General features: G+C 40.6%; 1 protein-coding gene across 1 annotated transcript; it reads left to right on the forward strand.

Moving 5' to 3' along the window:
* The first annotated feature begins 37 nt into the window (after positions 1-37).
* CNOT9 (CCR4-NOT transcription complex subunit 9) lies at positions 38-26332 on the forward strand. The gene is made up of 8 exons (XM_055345489.1): positions 38-462; positions 11166-11345; positions 12704-12819; positions 15239-15348; positions 17417-17526; positions 23299-23397; positions 23590-23681; positions 25548-26332. The coding sequence occupies exons 1-8, from the start codon at positions 439-441 to the stop codon at positions 25714-25716; spliced, it is 900 nt and encodes a 299-aa protein (XP_055201464.1). The 5' UTR covers positions 38-438; the 3' UTR covers positions 25717-26332.
* Positions 26333-26576: the final 244 nt, after the last annotated feature.

The following is a 26576-nucleotide window of genomic DNA, read 5'->3' on the forward strand; positions in this document are numbered from 1 at the left end:
CACTCTGGTCCTCCCATCCTTTCCCTCCTACACTGCCCGGTCGGGCATGCGCACTACGTGTCCTCCGAGGCCGCCCGGCTTTTCCCGCCCTTCACTGGCCTCCGGAGGAGAGTCAGAGTTCACGCCCCTGTCTGGGGAATACCTGCGCACAAGCCAGAGGATGCGGGGACTAGTAGGTGGCAGACGTCCTTCTGGCTCAGAATCTTAAGGGGTAAAGGACACACTCTGGGACTCTCAACTCCGCCGAGAGCCAGGAGGCGGGAAGAGGTGTGTGGGCGGGGTCAGGGGTGAAAGGTCATAGGGCCGCGAAGGGGGCGGAGCGAACCGGAGGCGGATGGCGGCTGCGGCGGCTCTTCATCTTTGGCGGCAGAGTCACTGAAGCGGGGACGCGGCTCCGGCGCGTCCGGCAGCGGGAGAAGAGCGGCGGCCGCTCCCAACATGCACAGCCTGGCGACCGCTGCGGTGAGTAGCTGGGCGTTCCGGCCTGGGCCCAGACCCCCTCCTCAGCCCCGCGTCTCGGCCTGCTCTCCGCGGTCCCCGCGTCGGGCCCGGCGTCCAGCTCCTCCTGCCCCCCGGCTGCGAGGCCCTGGCCCTCCTCCTCGTCGCGCCCGGACTGTGGCGGAGCTGACCCCCCACTTTTCCCTCGGGTCGGCTCTCGCGGCCTCCTGCGCCGCGTATCGCGTTCTTTTCCGGCCCCGGGGCCTGGTCCCGCGCCCGAGCGCCTCCCTCGCGGCCGGGACGGGCCATTCATTGATTCCCTGCGCTGACCAACAGTTAGTTTCAGGTGCCGGTTGCGTGCCGGGCGGCGGCGGGGATGACGGGGAATTCCGTGGTCGATCCGACACGGCCCTTGCGCTCGGAAGTCATGCCCGGGCACTTTGCAGCGGGAAGGAAATGGCTTCTAGCTCGCCCCACTTGCTTCACGGGTGGAAAATCTGAAATTGGGAGAAGTGAATAATCACCACGTCTGACTTACGGTTCCCTGCGCTTAAAAGTCCCCCCCCCACACACACACACACCTCATTTTACCAGGGCGGTCTTTTAACAAGAAAAACGGATCGTGTAATTCACCCGTCTGAAGTAATTTTTTGGCTTTCCATTGCATTTACATAAAATCCAGACTCCTTGCTGGGGCCTACAAGGCCCTCCCAGTGCCATACGGTCCCTACCCACGTTTTGCGGTGTAATCTTACATCACTTGCTTCGTAAGCTCCAGCTACATCGGCTGCCCCTGCTTTTCCACTCGGCTTGCACTTTCTGATCTCTATTCCTGGGATGCTCTTCTTACCGCGTACCCACCCCCAGTTGCACATGCCCATACACACCCAAGCATGTGGGTATAACTGGATCCTCTTCCCTGGGGTCTCTGCCTAAATCTCCTTAAAATAGCCTTCCCTGAGCACTCTTTTTAAATTTTTTTTTAATTTTTATTTATTTATGATAGTCACAGAGAGAGAGAGAGGCAGAGACATAGGCAGAGGGAGAAGCAGGCTCCATGCACCGGGAGCCCGATGTGGGATTCGATCCCGGGTCTCCAGGATCGCGCCCTGGGCCAAAGGCAGGCACCAAACCGCTGCGCCACCCAGGGATCCCAGCACTCTTTTTAAATAAGTTCTGTAACCCCCAACTTTTCTCTGTTAAAACATCTTTATCAGCGCTGATCCCAGTTTTGTCATTTCTGTGTTCATTGACTTGTTTGTTGACTGTCTGTCTTGAGGGCAAGGACCGAGATCCTGTGGGTCCTGTTTACATGGTTACCCCAAGTGCCAGGACAGTTCCTAGCACAAAGTAAGGGCTCAAATATTTTGCTGAATGAAAGAGTATAGATGAGGGAGGTGACTACAGAGAGCACACAGCCATAATGGGAAAATGAGATCGTGTGATTGGAGTACACTCTTCTGAGTACCAGTTGCCCTTTTCCTGTTTAAGATGAAATGACTCAAGAGGGGTAGTATACTTAAATTGTATTATCAGGAAAAATGACGTAAGTACTAAACAGGGAATCAAAAAAATTACTTTAAATATAAAAAACTGGCATTGAGTATGACTCAGCTGTAGAAAACATTGCTATTTCCAGGGCCAGTGGCATCTCTGCCACCTTGTCATCATGTTTCTAAGTGTTCATAACTACTCAGTGGATACCTTTACATCTTTCAGTTAGATAATTGTGTTTCCTCCAGCTTTGTTGTTTCTTCTCCTAAATTATACATGCAGTTGAGGAAGAAGCAAGTCAGAAGATGAGGTTGCTGTTGGTAGGGGAGGGATAGGTTACACAAAGGATTCTTCTAAGCTTGGCTTGTCCAATTCTCAAAATCTGATTGTGTCTTCTCCAGGCTTTTGTCCATGACTCTCCAAACACCATGCTTACTCAACTCCTTTTATTTTTACTTGTTATATAATGCATCGTTTAAGAGTTATTATTCATTTATTTTGAGAGAGAGGCAGAGGGAGAGAGAGAATCTCAAGCAAACTCCCTGCTGCACATGGAGCCCTACTCAGGGCTCAATCCCACAACCCTGAGATCATGACCTGGGTGGAAATCAAGAGTTGGACGCTTAGCGGACTGAGCCACCCAGGCGCCCCAAACTAATGTATCTTCTGAACAGCCATTAAAGCTGTGGTTCATTACTTATAATAAATATTCAATACGTGTTTCTTTAATTAAATTTGCAGTACTTTACATTGATTTAAAATTTAAGATTTTAGATATATTTTCATCCATCAATGCTTTTGAGCTCCCACAGAAGCTCTGAGAAGTTCCTTTGTAGCATTCATTCCTGAAACTATTTGGTTACTGAGGAAACTGAAGCATTGACAAGTTGAGCCACCACCTCTTTCCCAATCCTTCATGCATTCTATTAGACTAAACTGCCTGTGTTATTCTGATCTGGGTAAAGGGACAGCAATGGTATATGATAACATACAACAGTGCCTGCAATAATCTAAGCCACTTGAGAAGATGTTTTTTTGCTTGATGACAAATTTTGTACTTGTGTGTACCTTTATCTCTTTTTTAAAATAACAAGTAGAGGGCAGCCCGGGTGGCTCAGTGGTTTAGCGCCGCCTTCAGCCAGGGTATAATCCTGGAGACTCAGGATCGAGTCCCGCGTCGGGCTCCCTGCATGAAGCCTGCTTCTCCCTCTGCCTGTGTCTCTGCCTCTCTCCCTCTGTGTGTCTCTCATGAATAAATAAATAAAATCTTTAAAAAAAAATAACAAGTAGATCATCACTTCAGCTAGAGCAATAGTACTATCAAAGGAGAATGTGATCACATGAATATAGGATTTTATTCACTAGAGGAAAGAACTGAGAATTTGGGAAGTATCTTAAATTTTGACTCTTTAATAGTAGTTTATTAGGCTAGAAATGCACAATATAAGTAGACTCACGTCGAACTTTACAGAATACATTTTAACATTGTCATTATTGCCACCATGGAATAGAATTTCTTTCTGACGTCTGTTAAATACGACAGAAATACCACACAGGATTATTCTAAAGAGGAAATAAGAATAGCAGAATGCTCAGTAGTTGTTTAGGTACACTCTTTGGTTATATGACTTGCTCCCAGACTTCAGCCTTGGGAGTATAATTTCTGTCTCAGCAAAGTAACAAATCACTTTGTTGTGGACCTTGGAAGTTGTTTCAGAGTTAAAGCATTACAGATCTTCACATACTGTGGATCTTTAATGAATGTCATACTAGCAATCAAATAGTCAAAGGTAAGCCTTTAAGAGATGCATTGGGTATTTTTTTTTTTTTTAAATTTCCTCCACTAATTTGCACTAGCAATTTTGGCATTCTCATACACATTTTCCCCCTTACTTTATACCTAACCAGTAGTATCATGAGTACATCTTTTTGTTGAAACTGTGCTAGACTCCCAAATTCTCTTGTCTGTGGCAAGTAGAAAGAACATTGTGAAAAAAAAAAATTTAAAAAAAATAAATAAAAATAAAATAAAAACATTGTGCACTCTGAGGGATCTGATTTAAACACTGTCTCCTCTCATGTCTTCTGTTGAAGCTTTAAGCAAGTTGCCTTAACTTCTCTCTGTTCACTTTTTTTTTTTTTTAAGATTTTATTTATTTATTCATTGAGAACTAGACAGAGGCAGAAACACACTCCCCATGGAGAGCCTGATTCAGAACTCGATCTCAGGACCCTGGGATCACAACCTGAGCCAAAGGCAGATGCTCAACCACTGAACCACCAGGTGCCCCTCACATTTTTAAAAAGATATTTTGAAGAACATTCTGGCCTTTATAAAGATAAGATAGTTCATTTAATATTTCCCTTTGGCATTATTTAGAAAGTGTTTTCTTAGATTATCATCATGTAGACACCAAAGCCACATGTTGAGTCATCTCCAGATTTAGGAAAATAATCTCTATTACAATCTTATACCATTCTTTGTTTATTGACTGTCACATATTTATTGGTAGAAAAACCAACAAGTATTTTGGCTCTTAAATGTAAAGTTGTATTGAGGGATTTGGTTATTTTCTGTTTTAAAAAACCATCCATCAATTTTGTGGGGCACCTGAGGGGCTCAGTGATTGAGCATCTACCTTTGGCTCATGTTGTAATCTGGGGGTCCTGGGATGGCGTCCCACATCAAGCTCCCCATGGAGAGCCTGCTTCTCCCTCTGCCTGTATGCCTCTGCCACTCTCTCTGTGTCTCTCAGGAATAAATAAATAAAATCTTTAAAAGTAAATAAATAATTTTTAAAACCCCCCCCCAAAAACATGAATTTTGTAATTTACTCAGAGGGTATGTCATATTTTGTTCCCATTTATGGATAATGTGGGTCTTTTTTTTTTTTAAGTTGTGAATGTCTTTCTCCTTTTCACATGGGAGTCAAGATCTTTCAGAGATGAAAGATCAACTGTCTGCCATGTGTTTGTGACACTTAAGAGTTAACCATTGATGACTTACTTTGGTAAATGTCTTGCCTGTGTTAAGCTTTGTTGAAAGAAAGAAGTTCCTTGAAATACATTTTTCATATACAAACCATTAAACAGAAAAGAGGAGAGTGATTTCCTCCTAAATTTTGATAATATAAATATTTTTAAAACATATCTGTTATGGGGATCCCTGGATGGCTCAGCGGTTTGGCACCTGCCTTCGGCCTGGGGCCTGATCCTGGAGACCTGGGATGGGGTCGCACATCAGGCTCCCTGCATGGAGCCTGCTTCTCCCTCTGCCTGTGTCTCTGCCTCTCTTTCTTTCTCTCTCTCTCTCTCTCTCTCTCTCTCTCTGTCTCTCTGTCTCTGTCTCTGTCTCTCATGAATAAATAAATAAAATCTTAAAAAAAAAAATCTGTTATAAGGAAAAGACCACTAACTTTAAGGAGGTTATACCTAAAAATACACAGTTATATGATTTCTAATCTTGGAAGTAAGTGTTGAGAATGATAATAGTCCAACTCATTCTTCTCATAAATGACCTTCTGGTTTCTGCGTATGTAATTGAACCCACTGTTTATGAGTTGTATTATAATAGACTATTAAACTCAGAGTCCTGTATTGAGTTCTTAAAAAATTTCAACTTGGAAAGATTATTGTGATTTCAGTCCTATAGACCAAGTAGGGCTGACTGATTCTAGAAAGAAGTAGACTACAGTTTGAATCTAATTCTGCTGTATACTCGCAGTGTGAATTTGAGTCTGCTAAATGTCCCTGAACCTGTTTCCTCCTAGAATTTTGAGAGTAAAGGAAGGTAATCCACAGTGATTGGTATATTGATATAAATAGGGTGTGCTTAATAAATTTCACCACCTATAAATAATTTCTAGAAAAGGCATACCTAATCTATAGTGGTGGAATGCCTATTCATGGTTGCCTAGGACTGGGTGTGGGGTTTACTGAAAGAAGCAGAAGAGAACCTTTGGGGATGGTAGAAGAGGTCTATCTCTTGGTTGTGATGGTTACTCAAGTATATAGATTTCTCAAAATTCATTGAAATATACACTTAAAATGGTGCACTTAAGACTTATGCACATAATGTTGATAAAATTAACTTTTTAAAAGAGCTCTGAAATTAGTCTCTCACTTTTAATTAAGAGCTAAATAAAATAATATCCAAAATTTTAGAGCTGCCTGGGACTTTGATAATCATAGTTCCCTCATTTTTTGAATGATAAAATTGAGGCTTGGAAAAGTAAATGACTTATCCTAGGTCACACAATTCTAGAAATGGCAAAACTTTGTTTTGAGCCCATTTCTGGCTCCCAACCCAGGGTGCATTCCACTTACTGTACTTGTGTAGTTATGTGTAAATTGAGGTCTTCCTATTCTTTTACTTGATAAACGGTTCTTAATTCTGGATCCATGGATAGGTTTCATGGGGGTCTATGAATTCTTAGAAATTATGTTTAAATTTTGTGGAAAAGAAATTACGTACAAAACCATTTGCAATTGTATATTTTTCTGAGGAAAAGGTCCATAGATTTCATGTGATTCAAGAAGCGTTAAGCTCCACTCTTGTGGTGTATCCTGCTATTATTTTCAATGTGTTTAAGTAGTCTCCAGTAGAGAAGTCATAGATAAATTGCTTATCAGCCACTGAACAATGTGTGCTACTAGGTGGAGTTCCATTATCACCCACAGCCTCAGAAATGTGTTAGTAAATTATAAACTAAAAGAATTGTAGCACTTGGATTAGGAATCTTTAGAGGAGATATATATTTTTTTTAAGATTTTATTATTCATGAGAGACAGAGAGAGGCAGAAACATAGGCAGACGGAGGAGAAGCAGGGTCCACGCAAGGAGCCCAATGTGGGACTTGATCCTGGAACTTCAGGATCATGCCCCGAGCCAAAGGCAGACACTCAACCACTGAGCCACTCGGGCATCCCTAGAGGAGATCTTTAAATAGAGAATGGGAGCAGGAGGAAACCTGCCATCATTTACTCATAGTTTTTATCAAGAGTAAAATGAGGGTAATTTTGTTGTTCTGACCATTAGATGAAACCATGTTTTAAAAAGTATACTAGCAAAAAAAAAAAAAGAAGAAGAAAAAGTATACTAGCAATGCCTGGGTGGCTCAGTCGGTTAAGTGTCTGACTCTTGGTTTCACCTCAGGTCATGATCTTGGGATCAAGGCCCACATTGGGCTCCACTCTGGGAATGGAGCCTATTTAAGATGCTCTCCCTCACCCTCTGCCCTGCTTGCACACATGTGCGCGCTCTCTCTCTCTCTTTCAAAAATACATACATATGTGAATAAATAAAGTGTACAGTACAGTTCTGTTTCTTCCCTCATCCACCCTCTTTCACTTCCCACATCTGTTTAGGAAGACCTTAATTTCCAGATTCTCATTTTTGTGAAAGGTGTGCCTAAATGATCCTTGGGATTTAGAAGTAGAGTAAGATACACTTGGGGTTTTTATTAACATCAAGACCTAGTGAGATGCTGGAGTTATGCTTTGGAGTTTTATTCAAGGATATGTCCAAAAATTTTATCAGTCGTTTGATAACATTAATACAGGTACTAATACAGATACTACCCCTGAACAAAATGGGAGTTAGAGATGCGACCTTACTCCATACACACAGTCAAAAGTCTGCGTATAACTCAGCTCCCCCAAAACTTAACTCCTAATAGCCTGTTCTTAACTACTAGCTTTACTAATAACAGTTGATTCAACACATATCTTGTAGGTTATAATTTTATATACTATATTTTTATAATAAAGTAAAAGAAAAAGGGGTGCCTGGGTAGCTCAGTATGTGAGCATCTGCCTTTGGCTCAGATCATGATCCCGGGGTCCTGGGATCAAGCTCCGTATCAGGCTCCCCATAGGGAGCCTGCTTCTCCCTCTGCCTATGTCTCTGCCTCTCTCTCTGTGTGTCTCTCATGAATAAATAAATAAAATCTTTAAAAATAAATAAAGTAAAAGAAAATGTTAAGTCGTAAGGAAGAGAAAATACACAGTAGTGTATTTACTAAAACTATGAATGAGTGGATGTGTGCAGTTCAAAGCCACGTTCAGGAGTCATCTGTACATAAATCAACATGTGACTAAAATGTAAAAATATTTTTCCCTTTATCCTCCAAAATAAACTTCTGGATGTGCTACAAAATTACCTGTTCATGTATGTGGGGGAGGTGTGTGTGGGTGTTAGTGGTTAGCACTAACTAGATTATTCCTATGTGAACCATGATTTGCATAGGGAATTATGTCAAACCATCTCACTGACTTTCTCATTAAAATGATGATTATCAAGTACTTTGTGATCTCAGTTAAGTCGAGAATTTCTCTTCACATCAATGGTATTTTCATGGTGCTGATTATTTTTTCAGATTTTGCTGAACAGCAGTAACATTTTAATTTTTGTCTGAAATGTTTACATGTTTCCTGTATCTTGTCTGTGTCACAGGAGATAGGGTTTTTATCAGACCTAATTTTTCAGGAAGGTGAGAAGCAACCTGAGCAAAGCAGTTAAGAGTATACTCTATTGCCATGCTGCCTGGGTTCAAATTTTAACTTTGGCACTTACATGTTAAATAACTTCTGTTCCTTTATAAAATCAGGGTGGTAACAAGTATTCATTTAATGCCTGACAGAGTAATAAGCACTATACATGTTAGCTCCCATTTTTATTTTCAGAAATAATTGTATTCATCTCATAACAAATAGGTATTCCATGGGTTTAAACTAAGACCTACTATTAAATTGGGGGCAAAATTCACCAGGGATGATGAAAAGGAGGGTCTTTACCCCTCACTGCCTTCCCATTTCTAGAATGGCTACAGAGCCCCTAGCTCTCTTAGAACCAAAGCCCCTTGGATGCTGTAATTCCACAAGTAGCCTCAAAAGTTGGAGTATTGCTTGGCAGCAGGTGGCCATGACCTTGGTTGTCACTAAGCATTGGAGTTAGCCGTGCTCCAGGGATACCATCTCTTTTCTGGAGTCAGGACAGCTTTGGAAAGGGAATACATGGGGAGTAGGTCCTGGTATCCAGAAACCATGATATATGATAGACTGTTGGCTACAAGTACATCCTGCTTTTTTATCTTGGACTCCCCAGGGCAGCTTGAGGCATAGGAATTCCAGATACAAGTCGCAGACTGGCTCTGATGACGACAGTAGAGCTTACTGATGATGGTGTTGGGGCGACAGGACTTTAGGGAGAGTTGAATGAGTAACGAGTATTCAGGATAGATATTATATTGCTGGAGGAGTGTCTCTGAGGCTCCTTTAGTTACTGGATTGTGGGTCATGCAGGAGACTGTGGGCAGGAAACCCAAAGCTAAAATTTTAGCCCTTGTTTCCACTGAGCTTTTAAGGTGATGTAATACTCTAAATAAACATGCCCTGTCTTCTGGTGGGAATTATATTTCCAAAAATAATTTTTTAAGTTGAGGGCCTATCTGTAGCAGCTTGGAAAGGGCATGTGCTTGGTCAGTACTGCTTCTGCTGTTGGGGAATGGGAAGGACTACCCTTTTCTTCATATTGTTGCTGTGGGAGCCTGTGTTTCCTTGAGCATAACTGATGGGAATTACAAAACACTTTACAACAGATTACTCTAAGGCACTTACAGAAGACTTGAGCTGCATGGTATTTCAGTCCATTTAGCAGAACACCTGTGGTTCATTCTGTCAAGCAATTGAAATGATAAACATTAAGCTAAAAGCTTATAATCAAGCTTCCATTTATAGAAGGCTATTGTTCAACTTGGGTAGAGTAATTGAGTATACTTCATAGTCTACCTTAGACTTCTGTTCTTCAAAGACAGTTGTCCTTTCTGTTCCTCATCTTCCCATCTGTACGATGGTAGGGTCATCATTCTGTCACACCAAGATGTAGAGGGAACATGTAAATATCATGCAAAGTTGTGTAATACAGTTCAAGAAGGCAATGGAATATTCAGCTTCATACTTGGGTGAATTGAACAGGTTAATTCTTCTGGCTGTTAGTGATATCATCTACAAGTGTAGTTGCCCTTTTTTCTACCTACTCACTCTACCTACCAATCTATTCCCCTTGGTTGGAGGAATTAAGTGAGAAAATATTGGGCATAGAAATCATAGATTTGTTAGGACATTAGAGCTAGAAATAGCAATGGTAATCGTTTTTCTAGTCTATCATCTTCTTTTCCAGAAAAGAGTAATTAAGGAACTTAACCAAGGTCACAAGGCTGGCAAGTATAGAGAATTATAGAAATGCTTAGGTTCTTTTGAAATGGTGTGATGCTTTAGCACATTAATGAAAGAATGTTCCTGCATGAGTAAGTAATAAATGATTCTTAAAGGGGTGGAGGTAGAGTATGTATAAGAATCATTAGAAGGGAAGCTTTTCCAAATTACATAGGTTTTCTGCTTCATGGACGGTGTTACTGGAATACCGGGGAAGGACCAGCAGTAGGTGGGGAGGTTATAAATTTTTTTCTTTCAAAAACTATTGTAGTCATATGTTTTAAAAAAGTTCAAACTATACAGAAGACTTTATTGTACATAATGAAAAGTAAATCAGGGCGCCTAGGTGGCTTAGTTGGTTGAGCCTCCAACTCTTGGTTTCAGTTCAGATCATGATCTCAGGGTCTTAAGATTGAGTGTTGAGATTGAACCTTGCATTAGCCTCTGCATGTGGAGTCTTCTTGGATTCTTCTCCCTCCCCCTCTGCTCCCTCCACCTCCCTGGTGCACATGTGCTCTTTTGCGTTCTCTCTCTCCCTCTCTCTCAAATAAATAAAAGCTTTAAAACGGAAGGTAAATCTCCCATATAGATTCCAACTTTAGCTTTATTACAGTTACATTTTTTGTTGTTACTGTTAAGTTTCTTATGTGTCATTCCAGAAACATACATAAATATATAAGAATAATGCCCCCCTCTCTCTCTGTCTCTCTCTCTCTCTCTGTGAGTGTGACTATCATAAATAAATTTTAAAAATTTTAAAAAATAAAATAAAACAACGCAGCAGTAAACATCCTGGTATGTCTTCGGTATAGCCCAAGTATACCTAGAGGAGATATTCCTAAGCATGCAGTTATTAAAAGGATATATGCATTTTAGATATTGATAGATTGACTTAAGTATGTATATAGAAAAGCTCCCCTTGTATTTAGGAAAAATATACTCCTTCTAAAGCAGAGTAAATAAGACTTGGTTTGACTCCAGTGAAACTCACATGTTCACTTTCTTGTTTTCACTTAAAGCCTGTGCCTACTGCACTGGCTCAAGTAGATAGAGAAAAAATCTATCAGTGGATCAATGAGCTGTCCAGTCCTGAGACAAGGGAAAATGCTCTGCTGGAGCTGAGTAAGAAGCGAGAATCTGTTCCTGACCTTGCACCCATGCTGTGGCATTCATTTGGTACTATTGCAGCACTTTTACAGGTGGGTATATGTCCGTGAGTTACAGTTCAGTCTTGTTCATCACACTTCTGTCTCTGCTTTTGCTGAAATGATTTTAAAGACTTGAGGAGAATGATTCTTTAAATATTAGGATTTGGAAGAATCTGTTTTAGAAAAGTCTGAGGTGATTGTTAAAATGCAGGTTCATAGATCTTACCCAAAAGATTTGTTTAGTCTAAGATTAAAAATCTGTGTTTTTAACAAGCACCTGCCCTATTCTTAGGTCATCCTGATGCAGGTAAGGTAGTCTGAGAACCACATTTCAAGAAACACAGCTTTAGGAATCGTACAAGATATTTCTAGGTGAGAGAAGAAAAAGCAGAAGGTAGAATATAAGAACTGCAGGGTATATTCTGGTGAAAGTAAATGTTAAGATAAAGATATAACAGCTGTAGGATTAGAAGTAGGTAAGCTTGTACATTAAAGAATGAATCACTGAAATTTGGTTTTGACTGTAATGGTCATTGGTGGAGAATAAAGTGATACAATATAATCCTAAGATATCAAGATAATGGGATAATCATCTTTTAAAGTATTGTTTAAAATTCCTAATAATTAATTTTTCAAATCTGTTAAGTAAATTTGCATTCAATTTCTACTTCATGTAGTCAAGAAACTAATCTTTTTTTAAAGTACAATTAACATACGGTGTTCCATTCGTTTCAGGTGTTCAATATAACAGTTCAACAATTGAACAATTCTATATTCACTGCTTTTTTACAATAAGCATATTTTTAGTACCCCAAACTAATCTTTTTTATAGAAACATTTTCACTAAAAGTTTTTACAGTTAAAAGGAATTTGTATACAGCAGATCATCCCCTTTGGACAGACAGTACACATATTCACTGCTGATTATAGGTACCTCCACATGGATACCCCTATTCTTATCTCTCCCTTTTGGCAGTTGCTACCTGACCAAACTCAGACTTCTCTATGAGTCACTGTGGTTGATTTACTGACACTTGCTATCTGGCTAGTTATCACTGTAACTTAAAGCAGGGTGTTGACAGAAAGAAGGATTTCAACTATAATAGCCCCTCAAGTGAAGGCCTCAACAGATGCTAGATATAAGAGGAAGTATAGGTGACTACAGTTGCCTCCAGAGTAATCTTCCTAGAGACCTATGTGGAAATGTCTCATAGTCTCAAGTATATTTCTGAAGAAAAGATAGGAGCATTATTTGTTTATTTTTGCTCATACTTTGATGATTCAATTTTTACAGGATATGTGGAATTAAGGATTGTGGGAGGTTTGTAGGGTTTTTGCTTTAATACCATGAGAATTGCTTTTAAAATAAGTTATTCCTTATTTATCTGGTGCTGGTTTCCATTTCATAGGAAATTGTAAATATTTATCCATCTATCAACCCACCCACCTTGACAGCACACCAATCTAACAGAGTTTGCAATGCTCTGGCATTACTGCAATGTGTGGCATCACACCCAGAAACCAGGTAGGTGTTTTGATGAGTCCGTTGATGGAGGTTTGTATCAAATACGGTCTTTTTCTTTTTGAGGAGAGGAGGGGCATGCAGTAGGATGCATGTGTGTGGATGTGGATCTTTAAGATTTTTGTTTACTTTTTTTTCCTAAAGAATTTCTCATCTCTAATTCACCAAGTTTTTTTTTATTATTATTCAAGTTTTCATGTGGTAACAGTATAGTTTTGATTGGCATATTCTTTTATAAATTTTTTTTGCCTTTTTTGTGGTAAAAAAAATATATATATATAACATAAACTTAACATTTCAACTATTTTTAAGCATAGAGTTCAGTAGTATTAAATGTATTTGCAGTGGGCATCCATCCCCACCATGCATCTCCATAACTGTTTTCATCTTATAAAACTGAAATGATACCCATTAAACCATAACTCCTCATTCCCATAGCACCTGATAACCATCATTCTACATTCTGTCTCTTTGATTTTTGACTACTCTTGAGTACTTCATTTAAGTGAAATTATTCAGTATTTGTCTTTTTGTGATTGGTTTATTTCATTTAGTATAATGTCCATATGGTACCATATGTCAGAATTTCTTTCCTTTTTAAGACTAATAATCCATTGTTTTAATTACCTTTTACCTATACATAGTGATGAACTTTAAAAGAATGGTATTCACAGGGCCCCTGGCCAGCTCAGCTAGTAGAGATGCGACTCTTGATCTTGGGGTTATGAATTCAAGCCCCACATTGGGAGTAGAGTTTATTATTTAAAAAAAAAAAGTGATGTTCACCTCTCAGGAAAGGTCAGGCATGTAGATATTTCTCCCTCCTGAATATATGGTAGGCATCATTTTGCCATCAGTGAGGCACAGTGCATGGCATTTAGTAGGAGTTCAGTAAATATTTGAAGCCAGCATTTTTTCCTACTGAACCGAGATTTGGCTTCAGAATCTTTCTTAACACAGGATCCTAGGCAACCTTGTAATAGATCAAAATTGGCATGCCATTTGGCCTGCTACGTCCGACAAAGAAATACTCTTCAGTAATCTTTGTGACCTTTATGTTTTTTTTTTTTTTTACCTTTATGGTTTTAAGGCATTTAACAGTCATCTTATTAAAGTGTTTCATCTCTTTGTCAGGTAATAAATCTGAGTGCTGGGTTGGCACTGATATTTCAAAACTTTAGAGAAGTTATTATGAAAATTACTCTTAAGCACTTAAGAAAAGTACAAGAGTACTTTGAGTGTTAAAAATTTAAGAGTGTTGGCTCTTCCACAAGGTGTTAACTATAAATAATATAATAGATTGGTTCTATATTAGTTGCCTGACATATTAGCTTAGGATTACAGTGTTTTTAAAGGGGCACCTGGGTGGCTCAGTAGGTTAAGCCTCCAACTCTTGGTTTCAGCTCAGGTCATAATCTCAGTGTCATGAGATCGAGGCACACGTTGGGCTCCACACTCAACATGGAGTCTGCTTTAGATTCTTTCCCCTTCTGCTCCTCCCCTCATGAATGTACTCTCTCTTTCTCTAAAAATAAATAAAATCTTTAAAATGTTTTTAGAATACTTAGTGTTTCTGAACTGCTCTAACTAAAAATGAACAGTGTGCATTTAAACATAGCAGATAGGGCAGCCCCTGTGGCGCAGAGGTTTAGCGCTGCCTTCAGCCTGGGGTGTGATCCTGGGGACCTGGGATCGAGTCCCACGTTGGGCTTCCTGTATGAAGCCTGCTTCTCCCTCTGCCTGTGTCTCTGCCCCTCTCTCTCTGTCTCTATGAATAAAATCTTTAAAAAAAATAAAAATAAACATAGCAGATAAATCTGAAAACACCTTATTTTTTCATCTTGGTTTATGAGGTTTTGTCTGACTGTTCCTGAATATTATTATTCAGTCATAAATTAGGTAAGGGAAGGCACCTAGGAAAATCTCTTGGGCACTTAATGGCATTATATGACCTATTTTTTTAAATCCATAATTGGATATTTTATGTTTTTCAGGTACTTGGTACTGATTACAGGGAAAATTGTGTATTCTCTTAACCATAGACCTAGACTAGGTTTTTTTTTAACCTTGACATTGCCATTTTGAGCTAGATTTTGTGGTAGGAGGAGGGGAGTGAAAGTGGCCTGTCCTATGCACCGTTGAATATTTAGCAGCATCCCTGGCCTCTGTTCACTGGATGCCAATAGCACCCCTTCGGTTGTGTCAACCAAAAATATCTCCAGACATTGTCACATGTACCCTGGTGGGCAAAATGACCCCAACTGAGAACTGCCGGTCTAGGCTAATGACCTATAACTCTTTCCTAGAGATTCCTTGGTTAGGCAATGTTTCAGGCCTTATAGAATGGACTGTTTGGAAATGAATATTCGGAATCCTTAGAAATGAACCCTGGGTTCTGATTGGGATTATTTTTTTCTTCCAGGTCAGCATTTCTTGCAGCACACATCCCACTTTTTTTGTACCCCTTTTTGCACACTGTCAGCAAAACACGACCCTTTGAATATCTTCGGCTAACCAGTCTTGGAGTTATTGGTAAGTTACTGGGATGGTTTTGCAAGTCTGAAATAATTCATAATAGTGATCTTAAGTGTTTTGTCTTGTTTTTTACAGCTTTTGTTCACCATTGTTCATTTTTGTTTTTGAGATTGAGTCTATTTTCACTAATAAATGAGGACTTAATAATGAATAAATGGTAATAGGCGATAAATATTTCTTAAGTAAATAAATAGGGATGCCTGGGTGACTCAGCGGTTAAGTGCCTGCCTTCAGCTCAGGGCATGATCCTGGAGTCCCAGGATCGAGTCCCACGTCGGGCTCCCTGCATGGAGCCTGCTTCTCCCTCTGCCCCTCACCCCCACTCTGTGTGTGTGTGTGTGTGTCTCTGTGTCTCTCATGAATAAATAAATAAAAATTTTAAAAATATATATATGCATATGAGACCCAACATTTGGAATTATATTCAGCATATATGTAGAAACATTTACTAGAATCGTTGGGAGAATAGAAAACAAGAACTGAAGTCAACAAAGTATTATTGGGGCACCTGAGTGGCTTGATCGGTTAAGTATCTGCCTTCAGCTCAGGTCATGATCCCAGGGTCTTGGGATTGAGCCCCACATTGGGCTCCCTGCTCAGCAGGGAGTCTTCTCCCTCTCTCTTTTTGCTGCTCCCCCTGCTTGTGCTTGCTCTCTCTCTCTCTCTCTCTCTCTCTCCTCCCCATCTGCATTTAAAATAAATAAAATCTTTAAAAACAACAACAAAAGTATTATTACAGAGATAAGAATTTGAGTTGGTTTTTTAGGGTGTCTGGGGGCTCAGCCTATTAAGCACCCAGCTCTTGATTTCAGCTGAGGTCATCATCTCAGAATTGTGAGATCAACTCTTATTTTATAGATAAAGAAACAGAGACCTATAAAGGGAAGGTAACTCTATCAAACTTAGGTAAACTAGTTGTGGAATTAGGATTAGAGTTGAAGTGTGTGTATGCTTCTTGTTTGGGTAAACCCTACCAGGTTTGCACTCTGTAGAGAAAGTGACAAATAACCAAGAAGCAGTGTTTGTTTATGTCCATTGTAAAGTAGGATTCAAACTGGCACCATTTCTTTGCTACGTGGGAATATCTTTTTATACTGATACAGAATTCTCTCTCACATAAAATAAATGGAGAATAGATCATGATATTATTGTGTGGCTGTCTACCAAGAGTTATAGAAAAATGATTTAGATGGCTGACCTGCTGCTAACTATGTGATGGACCCGACTTGGTACCTGATCTTTCAAATGGTGACTGATGACAGTCAACCTCTGTTTTCTCTTCCTGTTTTTTTTGTTTTTGTTTTTAAGATTTTATTTATTCACGAGAGACACAGGGAGAGAGATAGAGGCAGAGACACAGGCAGAGGGAGAAGTAGGCTCCATGCAAGGAGCCCAATGCGGGACTCGATCCTAGGTCTCCAGGATCACACCCTGGGCCAACGGCAGTGCTAAACCGCTGAGCCACCGGGGCTGCCCTCTTCCTGTTTTTTTTTATTTCTTCTTTAACATCATTATGAATCTGATTCTCTGAAATGAACCACAGTTTTTGTTCTCTGTTACTTAAGTTCCACAGCTAGCTGGATGAACACTACAAAGTTAATTTTAAAGTTGTTGGGTGGGGGCAGCCCGGGTGGCTCAGAGGTTTAGCGCCGCCTTCAGCCCAGGGTGTCATCCTGGAGTCCCAGGATCGAGTCCTGCGTCAAGCTCCCTGCATGGAGCCTGCTTCTCCCTCTGCCTGTGTCTCTGCCTCTCTTTCTGTGTCTCTCATGAATAAATAAATAAAATATTTAAAAAATAAAAGTTGTTGGGTTTTTGTTGTTGTTGTTTTGTTTGTTTGTTTGTTTGTTTTTGACAGAGGACACAGCAGGAGGAGGGACAGGCAGAGGGAGTGGGAGAAGCAAGCTCCCCATTGAGCAAGGAGCCTGACCTGGGGCTCTATCTCAGGACCCTAAGATCATGAGCTGAGCCAAAGGCAGACACTTAACCAACTGAGCCACCCAAGCACCCCAAATTTTAATTCAAAACCTGACTGTAAAATAATTTTGTTTGTCCATATTTTCTTTAGGGGCCTTAGTGAAAACAGATGAGCAAGAAGTAATCAACTTTTTATTGACAACAGAAATTATCCCTTTGTGTTTGCGCATTATGGAATCTGGAAGTGAACTTTCTAAAACGGTATGTGCTTTTCAACTTAGATTCTATATTCTGTTGGCTCTTGGACTACTTTATACTACTTTATGCTCCTAGGAGCATTTTCTGCATCCCTTTAGACTTTTTGAAACTTCTATGTATATATTTTCTCTTTTAGATAAAAATTATTAAAAAATGATCTTTTAAAAACCCAGACCCTTAAGAGGAATATAAAATTAAAAACTAAATTTCTCCCTTTTCTCTGAACCTACTTCTCCATGGGTGTATCACTCCAGGCATTTTTTTATGCATATTCAAGTGTATGTATACTTGAGCTTCTGCTTACTTTGCTTTCTATGAATGACAACATGACTGGATAAAAAATTCTTACCTCATTTCTCCTTGTCAGAACTATGTTGCCATAGCACTGATGTCTTTGATATTGAATATACAGAGAAATCTTAGGCCAACCCAAGTTTTTCCTTTTGTTGGTGAACTTGCGTTTTCTGTGTGGATGTCTGTAAGCTTTTTTTTATTATTATTTTTAAGTTCATTTAATAATCTTACATCAAATTTTTTTCTGGAAGAGTATCCTCTTTGTGTCTCATTAATTTTTATAGTTTTTAATTTGTTCTGGCCTCTCAACAACATCAGTTATGCCACATTGTGTATCTTTCCAACCTATCCTTTTTTCCCTTTAATAGCTTTCTACTTTTTTATTTCAAGTCATGGAATTTTTCTCAAGGCTACTTTTCCATGTTGCTATTTTTAGCAACATCAACCTCTACTTCTAAAGTATGCTCAGTCACATTGAATTAATTTTTAATTCAGGGATGCCTGGGTGGCTCAGTGGTTGAGCGTCTGCCTTTGGTGCAGGGTGTGATCCTGGTCCAGAGATCGAGTCCCACATCGGGCTTCTTTTTTTTTTTTTTTTTTTTAATTTTTTTTTTAATTTTTTTATTCATTTATGATAGTCACACAGAGCGAGAGAGAGAGAGAGGCAGAGACACAGGCGGAGGGAGAAGCAGGCTCCATGCACCGGGAGCCCGACGTGGGACTCGATCCCGGGTCTCCAGGATCGCGCCCTGGGCCAAAGGCAGGCGCCAAACCGCTGCGCCACCCAGGGATCCCCCACATCGGGCTTCTTGCAGGGAGTCTGCATCTCCCTCTGCCTGTGTCTGTGCCTCTCTCTCTCTCGCTCTGTATCTCTCGTGAGTAAATAAAAATAAAAAAAAAATAAAAATAATGGAGGAAAGAGTGATGGTGGTAGGAGCTCAGATTGGCAGTTTTTTATTTTTTTTTTAAGATTTTCTTTATTCATGAGAGACAGAGAGAGAGAGGCAGAGAGACACAGGCAGAGGGAGAAGCAGTCTCCATGCAGGCAGCCTGACGTGGGACTTGATCCCCAGTCTCTAGGATCGCATCCTGGGCTGAAGGCGGCACTAAACCGCTGAGCCCCCAATTGGCTGCCCAGATTGGCAATCAAATATTTTACCTCCGAATATTTTCCACCCAATCTGGGATGTGTGTATTTGGGAGGTATTAATACCTCTGCATTCATTTTTCTCCTTAAACATACAAAAGTAAGTGATGTGGGGATCTATGTGTGTGTTTTTTTCTTTCGTTTCTTCCCTAATTTTAGGGCGTTTTGTTAATTTCAGTGGCTTTCTGGGACAGCATCAGAATGGATACAACTGTACTCTGTCATCTTATATCAGTGGTTGCCTGTGAATAGGTTTTTCAAGTTGTTTTTTTATGAATGGGATAGAAAAAAACCATTTTTTTGGTGACATCTCTCCCTTTTTCAGGAATGCCATCTTAATGATCTCTCCCTTGTTTACTTCTTTACCTATTACTAAAGTTAATGCATTCTGAACACATACAGGTTCCATTAGCTTGTATGACATATCCTACCTGATATGGTTAATACCTCGTGACTTGTCTTCATTTGCTCCATGCAAGCCGAAACCTTACCACATTCAGTTTTGGGTTTTGGGGGGGGTTTTTTTTAATTTTATTTATTCATGAGAGAGCTGTAGATGGAGGGAGAAGGCGGCCCCTGTGGGGAGCCTGATGTGGGACTCAATCCAAGGACCCCAGGATCACGACCTGAGCGAAAGGCAGATGCTCAATCACTGAGCCAAGCGTCCCCACATTCAGTTTTTATGTTTAATACTTAGTCTAACACCTTGCTGTAGTAGGTACTCAGTAAAGCAGAGGGTGTCAATCAAGGCTGTGTGGAATGATCACCTGTGAAGTGGTTTTTATTTTTGTTTTTTGAAAAGGGGGAGTGCAAGAGGTGGGAGCAGGGAGGAAGAGAGAATCTTAAGTAGGCTTCACATCCAGCACAGAGCCCAACCCAAGATCATGACCTGAGCTGAAATCAGGAGTTGGATGCTCAACTGACTGAGCCACCCAAGCACCCCAGTGAAGTGTTTTAAAACTGGAGATGCCCAGGTCCAATCTCTGACCTACTGAATCATTCTCTAGGGTAGTAAAGTCTAGACATTGGTGTTCCTTTAAAAAAAAAGTCCCTCTAGTTGAGTGTATAGTATAACTGTTTTGGGAAACTATTTGGCAGTATGCACTATCAACACAAGCCTACTGTTTGACCCAGCAGTCTCACTCTTGGGTATATATCCAAGAGAAATGAGCTCTTGTGTACATCACAGATGTATGTATAAGAATGTTTATAGCAGCAGTATTCATAAAAGATAAATTGTAGTATAGCCACAAATAAACTACACAGTAATTAGGAAGAATACTGTTATGTGCAGCATAGATGATACTCATAGGGATTATATTGAGCAAAAGAAGCCAGCACATTTATGAATTCATATTTAATGATTCCATTTCTGTGAAAGTCAAAAAAGAGGCAAAACCAGTCAGTGGGGATAAGTCTGAATACTGTTTACTTCTCAGGGAAGGGTGTTTTGGTTTTTTGTTAAGATTTTATTTATTTGAGAGGAGAACGCACAGAGCAGGGGGACAGGCACAGGGAGACGGAGAAACCGAGTCCCCGCTCAGCACAGAGCCTGATGTGGAGCCCTGTCACAGGACCCTGAGATGATAACCCGAGCCGAAGTCAGACTCTTGGCCAACTGAGCCACCCAGGCTTCCCTCTCAAGGAAGGATATTGACTGAGGAAAGGCACAACAGAATTTCCTGGAGTGTTGGAAAGCTTTCATATTTTAATTTGGCTGTGGTTCATAAATGTGTACATAGGTAAAAAGTTATTAAGATACACTGAAGATTAGGGCACTTTGTGCACTATACATATTTTGCTGTGTGTATTTCCTCTTGCTCCCATAACAAATTCCACAAACTTGGTGACTTAAAACAACATAGATTTATTCTCTTGTAGTTCTGGAACTTAGAAATTATAAATCAGTTTCACCAAGCTAAAGTCAGGGTATTAGTAGGGCAACATTCCTTTTGGAGCCTCTAAGGAAGCATCTCTTTCCTTGTTTTTTCCGTCTTTGAGAATTACATTCCTTGGCTCGTGCTCCCCACCTCCATCTTCAAAGCCAGCGGTGTCGTGTGTTCAAATCTCTTCGTGCTCTGTCACGTCCCTTTCCTATGTGGTCAAATCACCCTCCACCTCCCTCTTAAAATTACATTTACAGCCCTCCTAGATAACCCAGAATGATTCATCTCCCCAAGATTTTTTTTTTTTAGTTTTTTTTTTTTTTTTTTTTTTTTAGTTTTTTTAAGTTTGAAGTAATCTCTACACCCACATGGGACTCGAACTCAAAACCCTGAGATCAAGAGTCACATGCTCTTCCAACTGAGCCAGCCAATCACCCCCATCCCCAAAGTCCTTAATCACATATGCAGAGTGCCTTTTACCATTTAAGGTAGGAATCACAGAGTTTGGTGATTGGTCCTGGATATCTTTGGGGGCCATTATTTAGTCCAACCACAATTTTATACCCGAGTAAAATGAAATAAATAATTCCCACACTTGGTTCTGATGAGCAGGCAAGAAAGGAAATGATTAAAATAATTGTTTGACCTGAATTAACTAGTAGTTTTTAGTCCCTTCTGTATAAGAGTTAATGAGTTAAAATTGAGGATATTCTTTACTATTGTTGGAACAGTTTTAGAAGGAAGACTTTAAAATCTTAATTCTTGGGGCACTTGGGTAGCTCAGTGGTTCAGCATCTCCCTTTGGCTCAGGTCATGATCCTGGGGTCCTGGTATTGAGTGCCACATCGGGCTCCCCTCAGGGAGCCTGCTTCTCCCTCTCTCTGTGTCTCTCAAAATAAACAAAATCTTCAAAAAAATGATAATAAAATAAAATCTTAATTCTTTTTTTTTTTTTTTAAGATTTTATTTATTTATTCATGAGAGACACAGAGAGAGAGAGAAAGGCAGACACACAGGCAGAGGGCGAAGCAGGCTCCATGCAGGGAGCCTGATGTGGGACTCAATCCCAGGTCTCCAGGATCACGCCCTGGGCTGAAGGCGGCGCTAAACCACTGAGCCACCCGGGCTGCCCTAAAATCTTAATTCTTAAAGATCTTTTAAGAGTAGGAAAAGCTTGGAGCACCTGGGTGGTTTAGTCAGTTAAGTGTCCAGCTCTGGATCTTGGCTCAGGTCTTGATCTCAGGGTCATGAGTTTGACTGACACTGGGCTCCATACTGGGCATGAAGCCACTTTATTTATTTATTAAGATTTTATGTATTCATTCATGAGAGACACAGAGAGGCAGAGACATAGAGGGATAAGCAAACTCCCTATGGGGAGCCTGATGCAGGACTCCATCCCAGGACTCCAGGATCACACCCTGAGCCAAAGGCAGACGCTCAACCACTGAGCCACCCAGGTGCCCCATGAAGCCTACTTAAAAAAAAAAAAAAGAGCAAGAGAGAGAGAGAGAGTAGGAGAAGCTTTACATACCTCATTTAGAAGAGATGAGGCACAGATGGATTTCTAAACTCATCTTTGTCCATGGAAAAGAGAAAAGTCTCTGTATTTAAAGTAGATTTGGATCTCAACTCTGCAACTTAGTGACTTTGTTAATTGGTGCCTTAACCTGACAAGTTACTGATTAGCAGTTAGGCTTGGCACATAGATGGTATCAGTAACTGAAAATGTACCTACATTTTTAAGAATCTGATAATTACCCAGAACCTACCCCTTTAATGTAAAAAGAATAACAGTGGGTACTTACCTCAGGTTTATTGCAAAAATAAGATCTGTTATGTTGTACTATAATTTTGGCTCATAGTAGGTATTCAATATAGTGATGTTTATTATTAATTTTGTTTAAATTATGCATGTCTTGGGACGCCTGGGTGGCTCACTGATTGAGCATCTGCCTTTGGCTCAGGGTGTGATCCCGGGTCTGGGGATCGAGTCCCGCATCAGGTTTCCTGTGAGGAGCCTGCTTCTCCCTCTCCCTATGTTTCTGCCTCTGTGTCTCTTATGAATAAATAAATAAAATCTTACAAAAAATAAATAAATAAGTTATGCATGTCCTTGTTGACTAACCTGTACATATTGTCAAGGTCTCTGCTTAATTTTTTTTAATTTTTTTTAAAGATTTTATTTATTTATTCATGAGAGACACAGAGGCAGAGAGGCAGAAACACAGGCAGAGCGAGAAACAGGCTCCATGCAGGGAGCCCCATGTGGGATTCAGTCCCGGGTCTCCAGGATCACACCCTGGGCTGAAGGCAGCACTAAACCGCTGAGCCATTGGAGCTGCCCTCTGTTTAATTTTCTGATTCACAATTATTGGAAGGTGAATCGACCATTAGAAGGCAAGTCTGAGCAATGTTTTGGACTCCATTTTTTTTTTTTTTCTCCAGGTTGCCACATTCATCCTCCAGAAGATCCTCTTAGATGACACAGGTTTGGCATATATATGTCAGACATACGAGCGTTTCTCCCATGTTGCCATGATTTTGGTGAGTTCTTCTATCTATCCCCCTTACAATTACTTTTAATAATACAGTTTAGTCCCTTTGTCATTGACACTGAACAGCTTCTTCCTGGAACCTTGTATAATGATTCTTGAAATATCTGATTTCTGATGTCAACTAGGATTATTTTATGTTTGTGTGTTTTTTCCTACCCCAACCCATTTTGGGGGAAAACAGGGTAAGATGGTCCTGCAGCTATCCAAAGAGCCTTCTGCCCGTCTGTTGAAGCATGTAGTGAGGTGTTACCTTCGACTCTCAGATAATCCCAGGTAAACATTTACAGGATTTATAGGATGTTAGGGAAACACTCTGGTGAATAGTTGCCCCATCTCATGGCATAGCTCCTATATCTTTAGAGTAGGGAAGGGATATAACAATAATTAGTTTGGTAGAACTTAGTTAATTCCTTTTAGATCTGAAGTGCTAAATTTAAAAGTCCATCAGAGTATTGGGGACACCTGGCTGGCTTAGTCAGTAGAGCATGCAGCTCTTGATCTCAGAGTCATGAGTTCAAGCCCCACATTGGGGCATAGAGCTTACTTTAAAAAATCCATCAGAGTTTTATCTCTGTCTCTCTGTAACTGTTTACCTTCTTCTAGAATTCCAGAGAGTCCAGGCAGTTCTCAGGGAACCATATGATACATTACTCCTATGGTTTAAGCTTTCTTTTTTTTTTTTACTTCTTTTTTTTTATTTTTAAAGATTTTATTTTTATGTATTCATTTGAGAGAGAAAGAGAGCACAAGCAGGGGGACGGCAGAGGGAGAGGGAGAAGCAAGCTTCCTGCTGAGCAGGGAGTCCTATGTAGAGCTCCATCCCAGGACCCTTGGGATCATGATCTGAGCCAAAGGCAGATGCTTAACCGACTGAGCCAACCAGGCGCCCCTAGTTTGAGCTTTCTATTTTATCTAGTTATTGCTACCCCAGGTGGTCAGAAAGAGAAGGTCTATTTTCAAAGATCTCTTAAGAATGGAATAGAGCCCCAGAGGGCTCTTAAATTATATTTTCATTTCTTCTCTTTGATTCCTGTAAAGTCCTTGAGCTAATTATTTTATCTCCCTATCTTCATAATCTTTGTCAGAAATCATATGTTGTAGATATAATGCATTTTAGAAACATTTGACCTTTTGCTTTGTAAATCCATAATTCATGCTGAAAGCCACTTGCTCAGGTTCTGCTAAACCACATAATGGGGCAATTTCTATGTTCCTAGGAATGAGGATAACTCAATTTAATGTGAATGCATCCTTCTGCTTCTGAGGTTATTCAAGCCCTAACTACTTCTTCAACCATTTTGTCTCGTTCTTCAGTGGTTCCTGTTTTTATCAGTGTGAAAACATGTTTACTTAAACTAGTCTGAGTACAGAAGCCATAACTTTATTTAAAACAGCTTTATAAACCATTAACACTTACCTTATTGAGGTTCTGGATTTGATTTGTCACTGATTATCTTTTAAAGAAAATGAAACATTTGAAATTTCATCTGATAATATTGTTACTATAATTTTGTTTTTACTTCTCATCTCAATTTATTAAGTGTTTTAACTATAAAACTAAAACGGGCACCTGAAGGGTGCAGTTGGTAACACATGCCACTCTGGATCTCGAAGTTGTGCGTTTGAGCCCCATGTTGGGCATAGAGCTTACTTTAAGAAAAAAAAAAAAAACTGAGGCAGTTTTTGGAAAGACACAAATTTATATTAATTTAGAATTCAAGTTCATTAATTTATCATACCGTGAGTCAGGTCATCTTCCCTATTCATGTACTGATTTTGGAAGTGTTTCATTTACTATAACCCATCTGTTTCTACCATGAGCATATTGACAGTATTTACTGTAATAAATCAGAAAGCAGTTTGAATTGAACTATTGTACCATTCCATTTTGCTTTATCCTGAAATTCCACATTGAGACATCATTCTGAAAACGTTCACAAGATGACAGATCTTGGAAATCTCTGAGCCCACTCCTAATACAAGTTTTAAGGAATTTTAATGGATTCTTAAGATAATTTGACTGAACCACATATTCCCAGGATTCTGTATATTTATGTCTAAGAAAGAGCCTCTTCCCCGTTCTCCAAATGTGGGTTTATTTGCTGGTCTCCCTGGTTGGCTTGTTTGTCTCTGATGTAGGGCACGTGAAGCGCTCAGGCAGTGCCTCCCTGATCAGCTGAAGGACACCACCTTCGCCCAGGTGCTAAAAGATGACACCACCACGAAACGCTGGCTGGCACAACTGGTGAAGAACCTGCAAGAGGGCCAGGTCACCGATCCCCGGGGGATCCCCCTGCCCCCTCAGTGATCCTTCCCCACCCCCTTCTCCTGCTCCCCTGAGTTGGGGAAGGGAGGGGGAACCTGGAGGAAAACAGCTCAGGTTTTACCGCCGACCGGGAATAGACAACCTCAATGCTGAACTGCACTGGAGAAGAGAGGGGCAAGCTCATCCCGCTGAGGTGTACGGGCTACCGTCTCAGGCCGCCTCTGGGACCTGGGCTCCCTCCACCACTCCCAGGAGGGAGATGGGCTCCTGACACCGCAGTCTGCCACCGCAGCTCCAGGAGGCTGTCAACACCAGCAAATGCTGTGTCCGCAGCATGCCCAAGATGGCCCCTCTCCCCCACCCGTACCAGCTGCTGGCGGGGAGGGAGACGTGCTGGTGGCAGCACTCTAGGCATGCTGAACACCTGGGACCAAGACAAGCCGTGTGGCGGTCTTTTCTTTTGCCTTCCTGGAAGACTCAAGATGTGTCTCTTCATCCTCTCTCTCAGTATTTGTTTACTTTGATCTTTTGTTTTTAATGTCAGAGAGAGGCGTGTTTAGTGGACACAAGCTGTAATACTCAGCAAAACTTTGTCAATTGGCACTGTTTACAAGTCTGTTAGCTGCATAAGCTTAATAAAAAGTTGGTCTGGGCATTACATCCCCTCTAGCAAGCCAATAGCTGCATGAACTGTGGGGAGGAATGGGAGGCAGGGGAAGGATAAAGCCAAAGGATGACAGGACCCTACCGCCTCTTTTTCCCTTCCCTTTCTGTCCTTCTGCCCCCAGTTCTGGATGCCGCAAGGACCCTAACCTTGTTTCTGTCTCTAGCTGCTAGCTTTTCCAAATCTCAGTGCTTTCCCCTTTTTCATGTCCCTCCTATTCAACTTCAACAGACGTCTT

The sequence above is a fragment of the Nyctereutes procyonoides genome, unplaced genomic scaffold, assembly GCF_905146905.1.
Source record: "Nyctereutes procyonoides isolate TBG_1078 unplaced genomic scaffold, NYPRO_anot_genome, whole genome shotgun sequence".
Classification (NCBI taxonomy): Eukaryota; Metazoa; Chordata; class Mammalia; order Carnivora; family Canidae; genus Nyctereutes; species Nyctereutes procyonoides.

Coding starts and splice junctions, on each gene's coding strand:
- CNOT9 (XM_055345489.1), top strand. CDS start 439: ATGCACAGCCTGGCGACCGCTGCG. Junction 23,398..23,589: donor CCCATGTTGCCATGATTTTG/GTGAGTTCTTCT, acceptor GGGGGAAAACAG/GGTAAGATGGTCCTGCAGCT. Junction 23,682..25,547: donor CGACTCTCAGATAATCCCAG/GTAAACATTTAC, acceptor TCTCTGATGTAG/GGCACGTGAAGCGCTCAGGC.